Source organism: Choristoneura fumiferana, chromosome 6 (assembly GCF_025370935.1).
Source record: "Choristoneura fumiferana chromosome 6, NRCan_CFum_1, whole genome shotgun sequence".
Lineage (NCBI taxonomy): Eukaryota > Metazoa > Arthropoda > Insecta > Lepidoptera > Tortricidae > Choristoneura > Choristoneura fumiferana.
Window position 1 is genome coordinate 10716483 of NC_133477.1, and position 18969 is coordinate 10735451.

General features: G+C 38.6%; 2 protein-coding genes across 3 annotated transcripts in view; one reads left to right on the forward strand and one right to left on the reverse strand.

Annotated features, from left to right (window-relative positions):
• The window catches only part of LOC141429022 (uncharacterized), a 46878-nt gene that overhangs the window by 20261 nt on the left and 7648 nt on the right, over positions 1-18969 (reverse strand). For both annotated transcript variants that reach the window (XM_074089160.1, XM_074089159.1), the window contains exon 2: positions 1490-1626. In XM_074089160.1, the coding sequence (XP_073945261.1) occupies positions 1490-1541 (52 nt within the window). In that variant the 5' untranslated portion in view covers positions 1542-1626. The remainder of the gene's footprint in view (positions 1-1489; positions 1627-18969) is intronic.
• Positions 8352-10542, forward strand: LOC141428673 (uncharacterized). Its single transcript, XM_074088677.1, has one exon. It carries the CDS (start codon positions 8632-8634, stop codon positions 10540-10542), a length of 1911 nt encoding a protein of 636 aa, XP_073944778.1. The 5' UTR covers positions 8352-8631.

Genomic DNA, 18969 nt, shown 5'->3' on the forward strand with positions numbered 1-18969 from the left:
TCAACAGTGGGACATTTATAGCCCGATAAGATGTACTCGTAGGATTAAAAACTACTTAAGTTGATATTCGATACTGGCTGAGCCTTGTCTTGTTAATATTTTCTTTATAAGATGTACTTAGTGTAGATAGGTACAACGAAACTAAATAAATAGATGTAATAGCCAAGTCAATGCTTATATAGATTTCTTGTTGGCGAGGCTACGAGTAACCCTAACCGCCCTTAATTAAATAACTGTTGTGATATAACTTACCAATTGAAAATGATCACTTCATAAATCGACCAGCTAATTAGTGCAACGTGAACTGTTTGATTAGTGACCATCATTCGGACTGCCCAATACCCGATTTAATTATCGATAAATTGAACCACGTTGTCGAATCAATTTAGATTGTGTTCGTATGTTTGGTATATGAAATTTAATGGGCAGTGAGTTAATTTATTTTTTGCAACTTTTAACGAAAGTATTTTGAAATAGCAGATCTATCACATTTTAACAAAGGCTGTTTACTTTTTTACAATAGATGTTGTAGGTATATTTATAAGTCGTTTAAATCTTATAGTTATCTTTATGATATGTACCTTGTAAGAAATTAACACACAATACAGTGTATTTATTATTTTTGAATCCTAAAATCAAATTCAAATAATCAGTTAAGTCTTTTTACAAACAAAGTAACTACTTGTATCCTATACCATAACTCAATACGTAATTACTTGTAATGATTTTGATTACGATCTCATTAAGCCAAGTCCATTTAATCTAATCCCATGCCCATATCAATATATATACTTACACTATTATATTGGTAGGTAAGTACTACTTTGATTTCATATTTGTTACGCCCAGACGATGAGCAATTGACACGCATTACGCGCTTCAAACGAAATTCAGTCACCTTTTCACTTAGCTATTGGGCATACTTATACGGCTCCATAAACACTAGCTTCGTTTTGCTAAGAAATACGCCTTGGGCAAAGGCAGGGCATGATTACATCGATATTGAACAACGTGCCATAAAAAACAGTGTTTAATACAGGTATCTAAGTAACGAGTAAGCTATTGACATGCGAAAATGTAAAGAGATACTATAGGACATTTAATAGCATGCGATAACCGCCTAGGAACGTGGATTTCATTGGACTTTATTGTTACAACACGCTCTCGCCAAACTATTAAAAGTATCGTATTCCAGTTCAATATTCAGTTTGTATTTTACGTAAAATTTCTTTTTTTGTTACCAAATCTATGTTTTTCATTGAAATAAAACATTTAACCGAATTGATAACCTCCTCCTTTTTGAAGTCAGTTAAAAAGGAGAATGAATGAAATGAATGTAAAAAATCCGCTGTCATCATTACCTACGTGACATGTTCTTGTGTGCCTGACCTCAACTCTGGTGGCACTACCTGTATCCGTAGCGAAAACCACACGGAATTGAATAGGCCTTAAGAAGAGATATTGAAGATGGATCCTGTTAAGACGTTACCGAGTGCTGCGAGAACTGCCAATGTCAGGAGCGTGGAGCGGCTTAATGCCATGTCAGCGGGGCATGCCGCGGGCAGCGCGCCGCGTCATCGCGGCCGCGGGGCCATGGCACGCGCGCACGCGACCCCCTACTCCTGCCTGTCAACAAAATCACAGAAAGAGGTTAGATAAAAAGAGCGAGTCGGAGACGCCCGGGATAGGGCTCCGTAGCCGTTACGAAAAATACAAGTAATATTTTGCTAAGGATTTTGTATTTTGTACGGGATTTTCCTATATTTCCTCCAGACTATTCTCGTCGGCAATAACTCGTAACTTTTCGTGTTAGTTAAAGCTGTAATTACACTATAAAGTTTTAAAATTTCGTGACTTATATTTTTCTCATATTTTGAGTTTTGATGATTTTTAAATGACACTCAAAAATCAATTTTGTTGCAGGAAAGCAGCCAGACTCATCGGCGGGGCCAAACAACTGGAACCCAGACACATATTAAGTATATGAGTGTCCGAAGGAAGAAGGAAGCTTATAAATAATTAGTGACATATTTATCCTTACGGACTTACTAATATTAAAAATGTGAAACTGTCTGTTTATTTGCTGTCTGTCTGTTCGTCTGTTATATCTTCACGCTTAAACTGCTAAACTGATTAAAATTAAATTTGGTATGGCGATAGTTTGAGACCCTGGGAACGATACAGTATAGTTTTTTTTCCCGGAAAATAGCATAGTTCCCACACACACACACACAATTCAAAGACGGAGTCGCGAGCAAAAACTAGCTTAATAATATATGTTTAATATTAATGTATGTCATTAATTAGTTTTCCTTGAGATAGGGTACGACTCCTGCCGCCGTGTCTGTCTACTAAGTTTGAAACCAGGAGTGATTTAGTTTAGATGGAAAGTGGACGTGGCGTGGATGTAGGTATTCCATGTTACTTACTTTACATTCGCTATTTCTCAAGAAAATGGCTGAAAGACTATTACCTAGTATAATACATAACAAAAAGAATTACATGTACGGTTGGTTCCGGCCTCAGTCGACCCCAGGACTTACTTCCCTCTATAAAAACTAGGAATAAGTTGACAGAAGTAATGAGGCCAGTGCCCTAAGGTCGATGCCTGTGGCGGAAAATATCGAAAACGTGTTTACTTAGTAGTTTTAGTTTAGTTTATAATTAAGTTTTAGTCTACACTATGATACTTCTTATAATATTTATTAAAATATTATACTTAACTAACATTTAAGAGTGTTTGTGTGCATATGTGCGTCATTGCGCGTGTAAGCGGTAAGCATGCGTATGTAAGCGGTGTTTGATACATTCACGCAAAAACGGCTGGATGCATTTGGAGGTGTGCAGATGGCTGAACTTCCGACGTCTGCTACTTTTTATACCGATATTCCCAAGAGGTAAAGTCTTAAAACCTTTACCGCCAAATATTTTACATGCGACGTAGGTAACTTACGAGTAAAGTCACGATGTAATATTTGAGGATTCCCATGGTAATTTCGTAAAATCTTGCAATATAAATTTCAGTGCCAGACCTATATACTTATGTTTATATGTATGTATATATAACTCCTTTTTGTACATAAAACAAGGTAACAAGAAAGACAGATGTGCAAAAGCGAACATATCCCTAATAGTACATTACTGCAGAGGCCGGGAAAGAAAGGCTTGCAGGCCGAGTATGTATAGCCGCGCCGAGGCTTGTATAGTGCTTTTCTCAAACATGCACTAAAAGAAATAAAAACTCCAAGAAATCAATGTTTTATTCGGAAGACAACTAAAATTGTACCAGACTCAAATTATAACTGCCGTCTATATAAGTGTTTATTTCATTCTAACATGATTTAAAACGTTAAAATAATCCCAATAAAATCAAATTGCTATAAAAAACATGTACATTGAGACAAATGGCCTGCAACAGTATATTTTGAAGCCTGTTTTAAGGAACACAACATAAACATTACATAGCATGTTTGAAAAAAAGTATTTTTTTAATGGAACATAAAACTTAGGTAACTAATAGCTCTTTTGTTCCACATAATAAAATGCGGGCCGAGACTACGCCGTGCTTAGCTTTACACTAGCTTATCTTGTTAGGATTAGCGTGACGTCGCTGAAAGGGCAGTTTTATCGGAGGATACGGGGCTAATGTAATAATCACCTTTGGTTTGTTATTTTAGAAGAATTCCAAGGTGCCGTTGTCTTTTGTGTTGTTTTGATAATAATCTTAATCATCACTATTATTATCATCGTCATCTCAGCCTATAGGTACATGCGTCCCACTACAAGGCACAGTTGGACCGTAGTTCCCACGCGGTTCTAGTGCGGATTGGGAACTTCACCCCTCTTTTTGCATTCGGGGTTAAAAATTTAGCAGTGTCTTATGTTATACCCAGTACTATTTGAACCGTTTTAATTATTTAGTAATTACGTACACATGTATGTAAAACCCTTTATTGTAGGTACAAAAAGAAATGATAAATTTACAAACTGCGATACTTGTACAAAGGCGGACTTATCCCTTTAAGGGATCTCTAACAGTTAAGCTTTGTGTGGATGAAAGGAATCAGTTAGGGACCGACAAAGACACACATCAGCTCTATAATTCACTGTCACATTGGTATTCCTTAACCACAGTTTCATACTCAAACAATTTCGATAGAATCACAGCGGCGTATCTTTTAGCTAGAACTGTGACACGCAAACAAAGTAACAAAGGATTAAAACCGGCCAAGTGCGAGTCGGACTCGCCAAAGTGAGCTCCGTACTTTGTAAGTATCTATGAATATCCAGTGCCATCGAAGCTCTGCATTCATTTTAGATTGGTTACTGACATAAACAGACGCACATACGTTTTTTGTTTTAATTTTGCTAATTTTCACTTTTCTTAAAAACGAAATGAATAATTTGTGAGATCATAATAACCAGTTGACATAATCTGTAACTGCATTAATAAAAGAATAGGTAATAAAACCTACAGGTTCCGATTTTCCCGTTTTGTATGGAAAAGACTTTTTAGTGACTGTATCTTTTGATTTCATTGATCTTAAAGTTTGATTTTTTCAGTACATTAAAAGGTAACAGTCATGACATCGCGTGTTCCTGAAAAAATAACACTAACAAATATTTTGCATCCTGAAGCTTCATCCTACGCCTTAGGTTCCTAGACTTTATGCACCAAAGTAAAAATTTATAATATCAAAAACCGTTCATTTGTATATGCGTTCGACCTTTTTTATTATACAGCACTTAAGTTTATGGTAAATACATTTTATGATGGCCCCTGTAGTATAGCCGGCCTTCGGTAAAAAACAATAGCGACCTTTTGACATTACTCTGTAAGATCTAACATTGCATGTGTATCAGGGATCATCGTAAAACGACTCCACCATAGCTTTACGTAAGTATGTATATCGAATTCAAATTTGCCTCGTGTAAACATTGAATCGTAACAGGCAAGTTTGTGTTTCGACCCCAATGTCAGTTACTGTCGTTTCGCCAGCGAGAATGCTTTTATTTGACGAGGCAGGCGGGCGAGCGGACCGCGGCGGTTGTCCGCTGAGACAGACGGATTTAATTCGGATTGTGAGTATCTCTGGACGCCAGATCCACTATGTAACACAACGGAAAACACATCGGACCAACCTCGATTGTAAACTCTGAGCATTTCGGATAGCAGGGCGGCACGATCACATTGTTCCCTTTATTTGATTAGGTCCTAATAAACTAGACTTCGATGGAGACTCCCTATTCCATGTAAAACGTGACGGTCCAACAGAGTAAATAAAACATTGAGTGATCTCGTTTGAGTTTTCAAGTCGAATATTTTTTTGTGGACATTTTTTTACGTAGTAAACACTTTCGAGTGATTTAGGTACCATTCGGCTATGGTTTAAATTAGAGCAACAAGAAAAGGTGTAATGAAACAAATTCAGTTTAGTAAATATATTACTATAGTGTAACATAGTTCTAAATTGGACCTTTTTCGCTTTTTGCTGCCGTTGCGCATCGGAGTGTGAAGATTAAAATTTAATAGAAGTACTTAAGTAAATATACGTTAGTAGCGCTAGATGGTTAGGACGTTACAAAGTATAGGTAAAAATTCAAGTTTAGTCGAGACACTATATTTAAATTCAGCTAAAACATTTCTAGAGGTAAATATGCGAAAAATCGATGTATTTAAGTTTATTCTCGAAGAAAAAGTGTTTTTCCGATGTTGTAAGCCCCGAGCAAAAGCTCGGTCGCCTTATTATCCTTGTCCGTATATATGTTATTTAGATAAAACAGAGTGATATTTGGCCGATTACAGGGACACAGCTGATTAAAATATACCTTATTTGCAGAATCATCTGGCACTTCCTTGTAAGGCTTTTTGCCTCGCAAATATTTGGTGATTAAGCTCGACTGGCGTGTTAATTGCGAAAGCCATTATCTAAACCTACTATTTCTAAGGTTCCGTACATACCAATGAAAAAAAAGTAAACCCTTCACACATATACACTGATTTTGCTTTATACTAACTGGCACAACTAATTACTGGCACTTGAGGTATCCCATCTTAGGCCTCTAGGTTGGCAACGCATCTGCAATACCCCTGGTGTTGCAGATGTTTATGGGCGGTGGTGATCTCTTACCATCAGAAGATTTTTAAAAGATACGTAAGAATAAAAGTGAAGACGCTCTGATTCGCAGGTTCCAACTTACGCGTATTCTAAACCAGAAACTTCTCAAAAATTGCTGTGGGAATTCTCATAAACTCCTGTAGGATTTCTAAATAAAGCGAAGAAGTTTCTGGCGTTGATTTTTGCAAAAATCCGGTGAGAATCCTAAACAATTTCCCTGGATCTGGTCGCTAAATTTAGCGATTCAGATATTTCAAACGTCCCTGTCTGTCTACTTACATATAAAATTTAGTCCTCACCACAGATCAGCCCAGCTCAGTCCAGCCGTTTTACTCACAAATCTCCCATTTATTAGATTAGTGCAGTACATTAAGTATCGCTGACTTGATTTTCGAGAAGGTAGAACGATTTTTTCGAGCTCTTTACCTCAATTAGGAAAGTATAATGTACACTTGCTAATAAAGTGTAGGATAAGATGAAATTTTTACTAGTTGGTCACTTCTGGTGTGCGAGTCAGAAAAAATTATGATGATGATGATTTAATCATAATATTAAATTCATTATTGATTTAATTGCCACAAACAATGGATCACATTAAAAAAAGGAAGGTAAACAACAAATAAATCGTACTGAACCCTCAACTCGCATTTGTCCAGTTTGTTCATGACGCAATCTAGGTATTCGAGCCGAGGATGATTGATTGATGCGATAGGCCAGGAGAGACCTAGATGCAGAGCTATCTTTGTACTGACATCTAGATAGTCACTGCATTATTTATCGCAGTACGATTAGAGTGAGCGGAATGGAGCAGAGATGTGCTTGATCATGCATGAATCACATTACTTGTAATCCACGTCTCATCTAGGTGTCTTGTAATGTGTCACTGTGACGGAAATTTTAACTAATTTGATTGGTTGGTTCTTTTGGTTGGTTCAGCACACCTTAACCGAGGTAAATATGAGAAACAAATGACAAGATAGGTACTCACAAAACTTTCGCATTCATAATTTTATAGGGTAGTGTAGCCTGTAAATACTCCATTATTTTAAGCCAATGACAGACCAATCGTCATGATATAGTATAGTATAATGAGCGTACTTAACTATTCGATAATAGGTCATTGTCATTATATAATTAAGCCTCGATTTTTTTTTTGTCATTCCAAATAACTCACGCTACAATAAAGGAGATTGCTTTTCCACACAAAGATTCGAAAGGTTTGAACTCGAGAAAAGAGTAAGTATTACTCATTATTACGTGGGAGTTATTCCCAACGGCTTCATCTCAATTACTGAGAGAACTAAGAAAACGGGATTACTTTCAGTACTTTCAAGGTACAAAAACATGAAGAATAGTGAACACTAACGTGGCGCCCAGATTTCCTTTAACTTTGCCAATAGAGCACTTTTGTAGAATTGTCACTTGGTAAAATAAATATCGTGTTTTTCCAGTTATAGTTGGCTGGGATGCACTACTATCGAAGATTCAATTATACAGACAATATTATTTGAGTTGGTTCAGCTCGAGAAGTTATATTAAGTTAACGCTAAAGGCTTTGTGGACTTGAAGTTAGCAAAGGGCGGTACTAAATTTATCCGGAACGGCGATATTGTTGGACATGCGGAATTGCAACTTGGCGCGCCGGAGTAAGCTAGAGCACAGTTTTGAGACCGGATTAATAGAAAACCAATAAGAAATTACAGTAAGTAAGTAAGTACGTACCTACTATCGAATCAACCGAACGGGACTCATTGTGGAACGTTTTCACAAAAAAGTCATAGATCCTATTGCCTGATAAGGGAATTTACGAGTACCTACTGAGACACTTCTGTGAAATCGTTCTATGGTGCGTGCATCAGGAACGTTTGATAGTAGTAGTAGTAGTAGTAGTTTGCCTGTTACCGTTTAGTTTTTATCCCGGAAAAGTGTATAATTCCCCCGGGATAGCGAAAAACGAATTCTTCGCAGACAAGAGATAGCGGTAGATATTTATGAGCTCTGTCTATGACAAAAATATAGACCTGCCGTCGAAGTTATACGAGTAGTTAAGTCGGCGAATTTAATGACTACTAGGTTCCATGTTTTTCAGACCTCTCGAGTAGTTTTTACACGACTGTCTAAAGAACTGCGCGCTTTTACTGTTTTCTTAGAAAATATATGTGGGATTGGAAGCGTGATTCGGAACGTAAGGAAATGTGTGAGAGAGATGAATGAAAGAGCGAGAAAGCGAGATGGGCAGATGGGTGTGCACGCGCCAACGAGCTGCATGTGCAATTTACTGTATTTTGTGAAAAAATTAATAAAATTCGATTTATCGAGCATCCGAGGTCTTATTTGTGCATTCCCGGTCCTACATTTTGGGGGCTCGTCCGGGATTCGCAAAATAAGACATCCGACGACGCGACGAAGACGAACGACAGCGGCGGTTAACCTAACGGTACATGTGCCACGCCGACGCCCATCTGAACGACGCACAAATTAAAGACGGATTTATACGACGAGACGACGAATTATGGGGAAGGAAAATCGACGGCAGAGTCGGCAAGACGACCCAGAGGAACCCGAGAGTGAATCTAGTGGACGCGCGATGTTGCATATGACGGCGGACCTAATCCCGGCGTTCAGCGGGCGTGATAAAACTTATGCGGTCACTAGATGGATAGAGGACGTTGAAGATCATGCTGAAATTTTCGGATGGACCCCGCTGCAGCAGTTGCTGGTGGCGAGGCGAGCGCTAACGGGGACCGCGGCATTGTGGTTACGCGCGGAGCGACCGCATAAATCATGGTTGGAGCTTAAGGCGGCTCTCATCAAAGAATTCACAGATTCCATGGATGCGAAGACGATCCACGAGATGATGAGTGCTAGAAAAAAACAACGTGACGAGTCGTGTCTAGATTATATGCTCGTCATGAAGGAGCTGGGCAGACGTGGTAAAATGGCGGATTACGTGGCTATCAAATACATCGTGGATAGAATCATGGACAGGGAACAAAACAAAATAATGCTGTACGGCGTAACTAGTTACAGTGATTTAAAAGAAAAATTGAAGATTTATGAAGCAATTAAAGAAAAAATGAAGCATGAGGTCGAAGGGCAACGGCAGCGCAACGTAGCAAGCTCAAACACGCAAACACGATCCCAAGTTGAAGCGAGAAAATGCTATAATTGTGGAGAAAACAAGCATATTTCGGCAGAATGCCCGCATAGAAACAAAGGTGCGAAGTGTTTTAATTGCAATACTTTCGGACATCTTGCCTCGCAGTGTGGTGTGCGACAAGGAGGGAGCGGCGATCGCAGCGACGTTGCAGCTACTACAAGTCAACCTAAGCCGTACTTCCGCCGGATGCAAGATGGCAACAGGGCGCGATCGAACTCTGCATCTGCGCGCATCCCTAGCAAGCAGACTTCGGCAACGTTTTGCTGCGAATGCGATTCTGAAACGGAACGTACGCCGACGAATGGGGCAGATGGCAGCACTGGCGGTAATTATCAAGATGGCGGCGCCCGCGACGTCTACGACACTGACCCGGCTGACGTATTGAATGTAAACATTGGAGGAAAGTTTCACAAGAAACCGATTAAATCACTGGAAATATGCGGAAAAACCATTGACGCTTTAGTTGATTCGGGCAGTGACGTTAATCTAATGTCAGTTGAGTGCTATCGTAGTTTAGGGTCGCCCAAAAGTGTAAAATCGGACGTTGTGTTGACAGGACTTGGCGCTAAAAAGGTTTGTGCTTTGGGATTGTGTACCGCGACAGTGCGTGTTGATGGCCAAACATTTAAAGACACTAGTTTTCATATAGTATCCAAAGATGTAATGCCGTACCCGATAATAATTGGTCAGAATTTCTTACAACACACTGTAATGGTCATGGATAACAATAAGGTGTTTTTGTTACCCGCTAATGAAGAATGGTTCCGAAACGTTATGTGCTTTGTGTCTGATCTTGATATTATAGGTGGTGAGATTAGCCCAGCCACGCAGCAACTTGTGAGGCGTATGATGACGTCGTACGTGCCCGTCAAAACAAAGGAGGCACCGATTGTGCTTCAAATTCATCTCAAGGACGATGTGCCAGTCGCCCAGAGGCCTCGGCGGCTCGCACTCAAGGAACAGCAGGAAGTAGATGCACAAATAAAACAGTGGCTGGAGGAAGGCATTATTCGGGTGAGTACTTCTGAATATTCGAGCCCTATAGTGCTGGTTAGGAAAAAAGATGGCAGTTTACGTGTTTGTGTAGACTATAGAAAGTTAAATCAAAAAATGGTGAAAGATCAGTATCCCCTGCCGCTCATTGACAGCCACATTGACAGATGCCAGAATGCCAAGATATTTACTGCCCTCGATTTGAAAATGGATATTTTCATCTACGAGTTCATGAGGACTCCATTCAGTATACTTCATTTGTCACTATGACAGGCCAATATGAATTTTTGAGGGCTCCATTTGGAATAGCCATCTGTCCTAAAGTGTTTACCCGGTTCATTTCAATAATATTTAGAGACTTAATTGCTAAAGGTAGTGTCATTATATTTATCGATGATTTGTTGATTCCAGCGGAGACTGAACAAGAAGCACTAGAAAAACTTAATGAGGTTCTGCAGACTGCATCTGACTATGGCCTAAATATTAACTGGAAGAAAAGCCAATTAATGGTACGGAGAGTGGAATACTTGGGACATCTTATCGAAAATGGAGAGATCAGGCCATCAACAGGAAAAACTGAAGCAGTCTCACGTTATCCAGAACCAAAAGATGTTAAACAATTACATAGTTTCATTGGACTCTGCTCTTATTTCCGAAAGTTCATTCAGAATTTTGCACTCATAGCAAAACCATTGACAGACTTGCTAAAAAAGAATGAAGTCTTTCAGTTTAACGATGAACACAGGAAAAGCTTCAACATTTTGAAAGAAAAACTGACTTCAGGCCCAGTCCTAACAATATTTAATCCCAGACTGAAAACAGAGCTGCATACAGATGCATCTAGTGTGGCATACTCTGCTATTCTACTGCAACAATGCATTGAAGATGGAGACTTGCACCCCGTACACTACTTCAGCCGTAAGACTAGTGAAGCCCAAAGCAAATACAGCAGCTACGAACTGGAAGCATTAGCCATTGTGGAAGGTGTTAAGAAATTTCGCCATTATTTGTTTGGATTTCATTTCAAAATTGTGACAGACTGTAAGGCATTTGAAATGACATTAAAGAAGAAAGATCTGGCTATGTCGACTAGAGTTGCTAGATGGATCATACTGCTACAAGACTATGATTTTGAAGTGGAACACCGAGAAGGGTCAAAAATGCGACATGTCGATGCTTTGAGCAGGTACTCATATGTGGGTGCAGTATTTGCAGATCTACATGATGGCATAAGGTATTCACAGGACTGTGACGATGGTTTAAAGGCTATAAAGGAAATAATGAAAGAAAACAGTTTTGAAGACTATGTCCTTGACAATGGACTGCTGTACAAAGGGTTTGAGAAGCGGTTAGTTATTCCAAAGACACTAGAAACTGAAATCATTAAACGAGCTCATGATAATGGCCACTTCTCCAAGAAAAAAATGATGCAGATCATCAGCAGGGATTTTTATATACCACACTTAGAAAAGAAAGTTGAAAATTTCATACTTACCTGTATTCCATGTTTGTTGGCAACCAGAAAAGAAGGAAAGCAAGAAGGATATCTCCACCCTATAGATAAACAGGACACGCCGCTGCACACACTACATATTGACCATGTTGGACCTATGACAGAGACGAAAAAGCAGTATAATTACATCTTTACTGTAGTGGATGCTTTCACCAAGTTTACGTGGATTTTCCCTACTAAGAGCACTACAAGCAAAGAAGCTATAGAGAAATTGAAAGTTCACCAACAACACTTTGGGAATCCTGCCAGAATAATTTCGGACAGAGGGACAGCATTCACAAGCCAGGAATTTAAAGAATATTGCCAACAGGAAGGCATATCGCATGTCAAGATTACTACAGGCATTCCGAGGGGTAACGGCCAGGTAGAGCGGATTCAAAAGAATATTGTCTCTATACTTACTAAGATGTGCATTGAAAATCCAACCCTCTGGTACAGACATGTGAGTCGTGTTCAGCGAGCCCTTAACAGTACATACCACCGGAGCATCAAAATGTCACCATTTGAACTACTCACTGGTACCAAGATGAAATGTAGAGAAGATATAGAGATATATAATCTATTGGAGCAGGAGATGGTGGAAAACTTTATGACAGACAGAGAGGAGCTGCGGATGAAAGCCAAACAAGAAATATTGAGAATTCAAGATGAAAACACCAAGACTTACAACAGGAACCGGAAAGCGAGTCGAATCTACGCGGTTGGAGACGTCGTCGCTATTAGAAAAACTCAATATGGGGTATGTACAAAAATTAAACCTAAATACCTAGGACCCTACCAGATTGTCGCCGTAAAAGGCTGCGATCGGTATGAAGTCGAGAAACTGGACAGCCTGCAGGACGGCCCTCTGAGGACCAGCTCTGCTGCAGACTCCATGAAGCCCTGGCCGACAAATGACGACTCTGGTAGCGACTGAGGTTTGTTTGTTCGCACCTGTTCTTCTCAATAACTGTTGGTAACACCACACATGTGTTCCATGACCATTTGCATAGTGTTGTCCTAACTGCTGTTGTTGTAGGTTGATATAGGTCTTTCTGACTGTATTCCACTGGCCAGTGTCCAATCTCTGAGCTCAGAACTGGTCTTGTTATTTGGTGGTTTATGTACTCTATATAACAACAAAATGCCTTTTAGTGAGTTAGATCATATCTAAGTCACTTACAGTACTTATTCTTATTATAGCATATGTGCTAAGATAATGTCCCTATTTTCACTACCTTAATGTAAATTGCTCCACATGTAAGTGTTGGAGGAACTAGTAGCACTAGTAGTAGTAGTAGTGAACTATGCATAGGTATTCTGGTGGTTCCTATCCACCCTTACGTATACTTATGTCACCGTCGCCAGGGGACATGCACTCCCATGCCTCTGGGAATAGGTAGAGAACTCTTGGAGTTGTACCTAATACTTCCTATACTTTTAATTACTTACTTATTAGTTTGTTTCTGCTGTTATTAAGTCTGAGGACAGACTGTTTGCAGGATGACCGAATGTGGGATTGGAAGCGTGATTCGGAACGTAAGGAAATGTGTGAGAGAGATGAATGAAAGAGCGAGAAAGCGAGATGGGCAGATGGGTGTGCACGCGCCAACGAGCTGCATGTGCAATTTACTGTATTTTGTGGAAAAATTAATAAAATTCGATTTATCGAGCATCCGAGGTCTTATTTGTGCATTCCCGGTCCTACATATATATTATTATATATAAGTATTTGTACTATTACTTATTCTGTGATAGAGTCTTGTGGGGTAAAAAAGGGGGTAAACGTACGCAGTGAATTAACCCAGAAAATACTTTTACTCACTCTTGCGTTCAAACGCAAACACGTTCATGCATAAAGACGAGATTTTCGTTCTAAAAATAGAAATACAACAGGTGGTCCATATTTAATGGTTATTGGAAGGCTACAGTTAATTTGTCTGGGTCTGTCGCTGGCATGGCGAGGCGCCGCCGCGCCCGGACGCCCGAACCCTCTCACTCAGCAAACAACACCCGGCAACGGCAAAACGCTATCCGGCTTTTTTATTGCCGATGTAATGAATTATTTTTCGTCTGACAAATTCGGATTCCATCCGAATCATATTACGCCTCACGTGTGTATGGATGGAATAACGATTAGGACCCAATTGCCAAGAGATTTATTATCTGACCCCCACGATTGTATTGGCCACTACAGAAATAATTTAGTGATTGAATGTTTAACCAATATTGCTTCGTTTTGTCTCAATACCTTAAAAGTACCTAAACTGCTATTGATTCTTATTTTGACTAAAACGAAAAACGTTTCAAACAGTTCTTCATAGTATTCATTCAAAAGTTGAATGATTAAATATTCACGTACTTGCATATATTAAAAATTCAAATCTAAGTTTAAAAAAAAGGTTCTGTGGCTCCAAAAAAACGGAACTAAGTAATTCAAAAATCACTGCTTGTTTTTAAGTGCCAACGGAACCATACACGAGTTGGACTTACACTTGGCTGATTTTTTGATTTAGGAAGGTAGAGATTAAGTGGGTCAACCCGTTCTGTTGGCAGATTTTCGCATGGAAAAATTATAGCTGGTAAATGTTCGGATAAAACCATTATTGACGTCACTTAGTCTGTCCCTCTTATACCTACTGTCAATATCTACCCGTTTCACTACAAAATGTTATTAATTTAACATAATGTTTTACGAATATCAACAGAAAACTTTTATTTGAGGCATGACTAAGACCGCATGATGTTCCATTCAGAATGATTATCTTTCGTAATCATGTGGTTTAAAACATTGGCTCTATCTTGGCAGGTACCCGATCTTATGTTTGTATATGTCAGTCAATGATTTCCGTTACTCGATATCTAAAAGGATGACCGCATGGGACATAACACGTAAACCTCTATTTGTATTATGTGCGTTGGCAATGTCTTTCACAACACTGTGTACAAATATTCAAGCACGCAGTCATATAAGTAAACTATTAAACTGTGATACTAAGCGCGAGATTCTAAGATAAAAATATAAAATATGTCCTTGTTTCGCCTGGCACTTTGAATGGGAAAGTGTTTTTATTTTCCTTTCCATAAGAGAAGCATAATCAATCAAATTATACCACAATGAACAGTGAATGAAGATACTATTGTTCCAGAAGAAAGAAAGAAAACATGAGTTGAAGCAATAAAATTCGCGATATTATGATGAATAGAGGGGAGTGCGGGGCAACAATAGACGTCACGCACTGGCGACCTCATAACCATCCTACTCCAATTTATGGACGGCATTTTCGGTTCACAGAGTGCCTCCCGAGATACGATACGAATAGTTGTAGTGCTCGCTGTGTCATCTATTACACGCTTACAACAGTTATTACTTTTTGTCCCTGGACTATTATTCGCATCACCTTTGTTGAAGTCGTATATCCACATTATCTACTTAAGGCCGCAGAACTGATAGATAATAAGTGAAATAGAAATGTCACGCGAACTAAAAACACGACTACGCATATGGTTAAAAAGTCATAAGCATAAGGTTGACGTCTAAGTGCTGGTCACTGTCTTAGTACTAGCCATTTTTACAAGCTTTTATCTAGTTTCACCTGTCCCGTTCTCTGTCTGTCTGTCTGTAATCAAATCTTGCAAGTTAAATTCGACCAACTTCCAGTGGTTGGATTGATTTGTTTGGTATACTTATGTAAATTGCGTGACAATACAATAATCTGATAGTGACATCCTGGTAGTCCGGCCGGGAACTTTATCCAAATGTAGTTTGGATACCAAGTACGGCAATAGACGTGACAGCAGGGTGTCATCTGTTGGGTCAATACCCATCCACATGTGAAACACTAGGACATTTACTTATTTTCCCAGTTCAGTATGTAATGAAGTTAGCTGTTAAATAAAACGGGTTATTGCAGAGCTGGTGGTTCAAAAAAGATTGCATTTCGTTGGCGAGTACTGAAATCTACTAAAACCAATGAAAAATAAGTTTCTGTTAAAAAAAACTTTATTTGTTGACTACTTTTTGTTGACAATACTTGCATTGTCATTTAAACTGAATATCCGTACCAAATTTCAAGTCGGTACTATTAACCATTGAGGAGTTCCCTCCTGCGGAGACGATCCTGGCAAGGCCACCAAGATGTCAATGTCAAATTTTAAGTCAATTGAACCGCTGGAAGTGGGTCAAATTTAGCTTCCAAGATTTGACTCAAATAAATAGACAGGGTGAGCTAAAGAAAACTTGTAAAAAAAACAAATGCTCATTGACAACGGGAGAATATAGAATATTGTAAATCTGTTTAAAAAAATATACCTCGTTGAATTTCTTGCCGGATTCTTCTCAACAGAGGTTTTTCCGAACCGGTGGTAGATTTTTTTTTACATTCATAAGTGCTTGTTTTAGCCTAAATTGAATAAAGATATTTTGACTTTGACTTTGACTTAGAAGCGAAAGATTGCCGCAATCGCTTATGAAAGGAAATATACGAGAAGGTACAAATAAGTACATGGTTATCTGAATAAAGGAGTGGTTCTAATGTTTTTATTTTCTGAAAGCTTGCGCTCACATCAGTATTAATTCACAAAATGGATAAGCAAAAGAAACCTTGCTGCTGCCAAATGTCTACGACGTGTCTGAGAGGCATAGAAGGCAAAGATTCACAGCCTGTGAGGTTGGCGATACTTATTTTTATTCTCGAATGGAAGACAGGGGGTAAATTCCAAATTCGAAGTTCGCATCGTACCGTCCCTCTCACTCTCGTATTAAATAATGTAATCGTCCGCGGGACGGCAAGACACGGAGATCGAATTTTGCTCTTCGTAGTATACGGCCAGCTCGCGTCCCCGGAGGCGGCAGCCAGGCGAAAAGAGTGTTGTCTCTGAAAATTTCCTTGCCTTCCTCCGGCATGGGCCGGTGCTGTTTCAAGCGTCTTTTTATTATCCGTATATTTTTACTTTAAACACATTTCCAATGATATTTCAAGTGGCTTAGCGGCAACTGTATTTTCCAATTTTTAGGGTTCCGTACCTAAACACCTAAACTGGCAAAAACTCACCATGTCTGTCTGTCTGTCTGTCGTCCGTGCGCGACTTTGCTCAGAGACTATCAATGCTAGAAAGCTGTAATTTTGCACGAATCAACTATGCCGACGAAATGGTACAATAAAAAAACCAAAACCAATTTTTTTTAGTGTACCTCCCATAGACGTGGAAGGGGGTGATTTTTTTCGATTCAGTGATTTGTTTGCAAAACATTCAACATTAAAGTGCAAATTTTCATTAAAATCGAGCGTCCCCTCCCCCACAAAAATCTAAACAATGGTGGATTTTTTTTTATTAAATAGCAGCCTAAGGTATAAAATATACCTAAACTTGGAATATTCCGTACAAAATACGAAATCCTTAGAAAAATACTACCTTATTTTTTCGCAATGGCTACGGAACCCTATTTCGGGCCAGTCCGACACGCGGTTTTTTTATTATGTTATTGTAATGGAATATTTGGATGTTACATGTTTTTTTAAGATTTATAACTTCCTTTCGGTTATGAATTATGATGAATCGAGTTTTATTGTTATAGCACCTAACTATGGTTCAAAAAGTAAATACTTACATAGGTAAGTACTTCTGACAAAAGCATAGTAATTTTTGTAAATCTTAATACCCAATTGCTTGGTGTTTCTTTGCGGAAATTTAGTGTTTAGTTTAGTTTATTGAGCATTCAGTATAAAATGACATCTTAACTGAAGTTTATAATTACATGTAAAATATTTTAAAAATCTTATCTTATTAAAACCTACTTAGAAAAGTTGAAAAACCCCGCCACTGTCATTTCAAAATTCAATATCTCATAAAAGGCTATACTGATTTTATTGAAATTTAGCATTTATCTAAGAACGTCTTGATTATTTAAAGTATTTGATTGAAAGAACTTTTTTTATTATTATTTATAAAGCGCTTATAAGGTGCTATATTACATTACAATCTAGCCTATCTAGGCTAATAAGCAATTTATCTTTAACTTAAACTACTAATCAGAATTTATTTCTAAGAAAATGTCCATTGGCAGTTCTCAGTTTCTTAAGGGGAAGACACTATGTTCATGTGTTCTTTTGTGCATTGCAAACATTTCTATTCACTAGATTCTAGCACTACACTAATTTAAAAGGCTTAGTTCTTTTGAGTCGTCTTTTTAAGTCCGTGTTGTCGAAAAGCTGGATGCCTCAACGTTCACATGTTGGTGAAGTCTTTTCTCGTGACTTTCTGCGTATTTCTGTATTACTTTAGAAACGAAATCCACTTTGAGGTCCCGATGGAGGTCGTCATTCCTAATATACCAGGGTGCGTTCACAATATCCCTGAGCACTTTATTTTGGAATCGTTGTATAATTAGTATGTTACTTTGTTTGGTGCAGCCCATAGCTGTATACCATACGACCATACCGGCACTAGGACTTGTTTGTACAGCAATAGCTTATTGTGTAACGATAGTGTGGAGTATCTTCCTAATAGCCAGTACATTTGCTTGTATCGTACTTTGAGTTCTTGCCGTTTTTTTTTACGTGAGCTTTCCAGCGTAGCTTCGTGTCTAATATCATACCGAGGTATTTAGCTGTGTTTGCACATGGTACTTGTTGTTGATTTATGTATATGGGTTTATATGATAACATTCTGTTAGTGAAATCAATATGAATGGATTTTGACTCGTTCAGTTTGATTCGCCATGTTTTTGTCCAGTTATATACTTTACCTACTGCTGTTTGGACATTTCTCACTGCTTCCTCGTGATTGTGACCTGTCGCCATTATAGCAGTATCATCAGCAAAAGTAGCCATTGTAGTTTTTCCCAGTTGAGGGATATCACAAGTGTATAAAAGGTACAGGAACGGCCCTAAAACACTTCCTTGTGGTACTCCAGCTTTGATTTCTTTAAGTTCAGAGTACGCATTGTCTTGTCTTACTCTAAACAATCTATTTGATATGTAGGATTCCAATAAATCCGTGAATTGCTTCGGTAGCCTTAATTTTAATTTATGGATTAAACCTTCATGCCAAACCTTATCAAAGGCTTGAGCTACATCTAAAAGTATGGCTGAACAAATTTGCTTACTTTCCAAACTTCCTTCAATTACGTTTGTTATTCTATCGTAGTGTCTCTCTCTAAATACAAATTGTGGTTTGGGATCATATTCGGTTCGTCAATTATT

Coding starts and splice junctions, on each gene's coding strand:
- LOC141428673 (XM_074088677.1), top strand. CDS start 8,632: ATGGGGAAGGAAAATCGACGGCAGAGTCGGCAAGACGACCCAGAGGAA.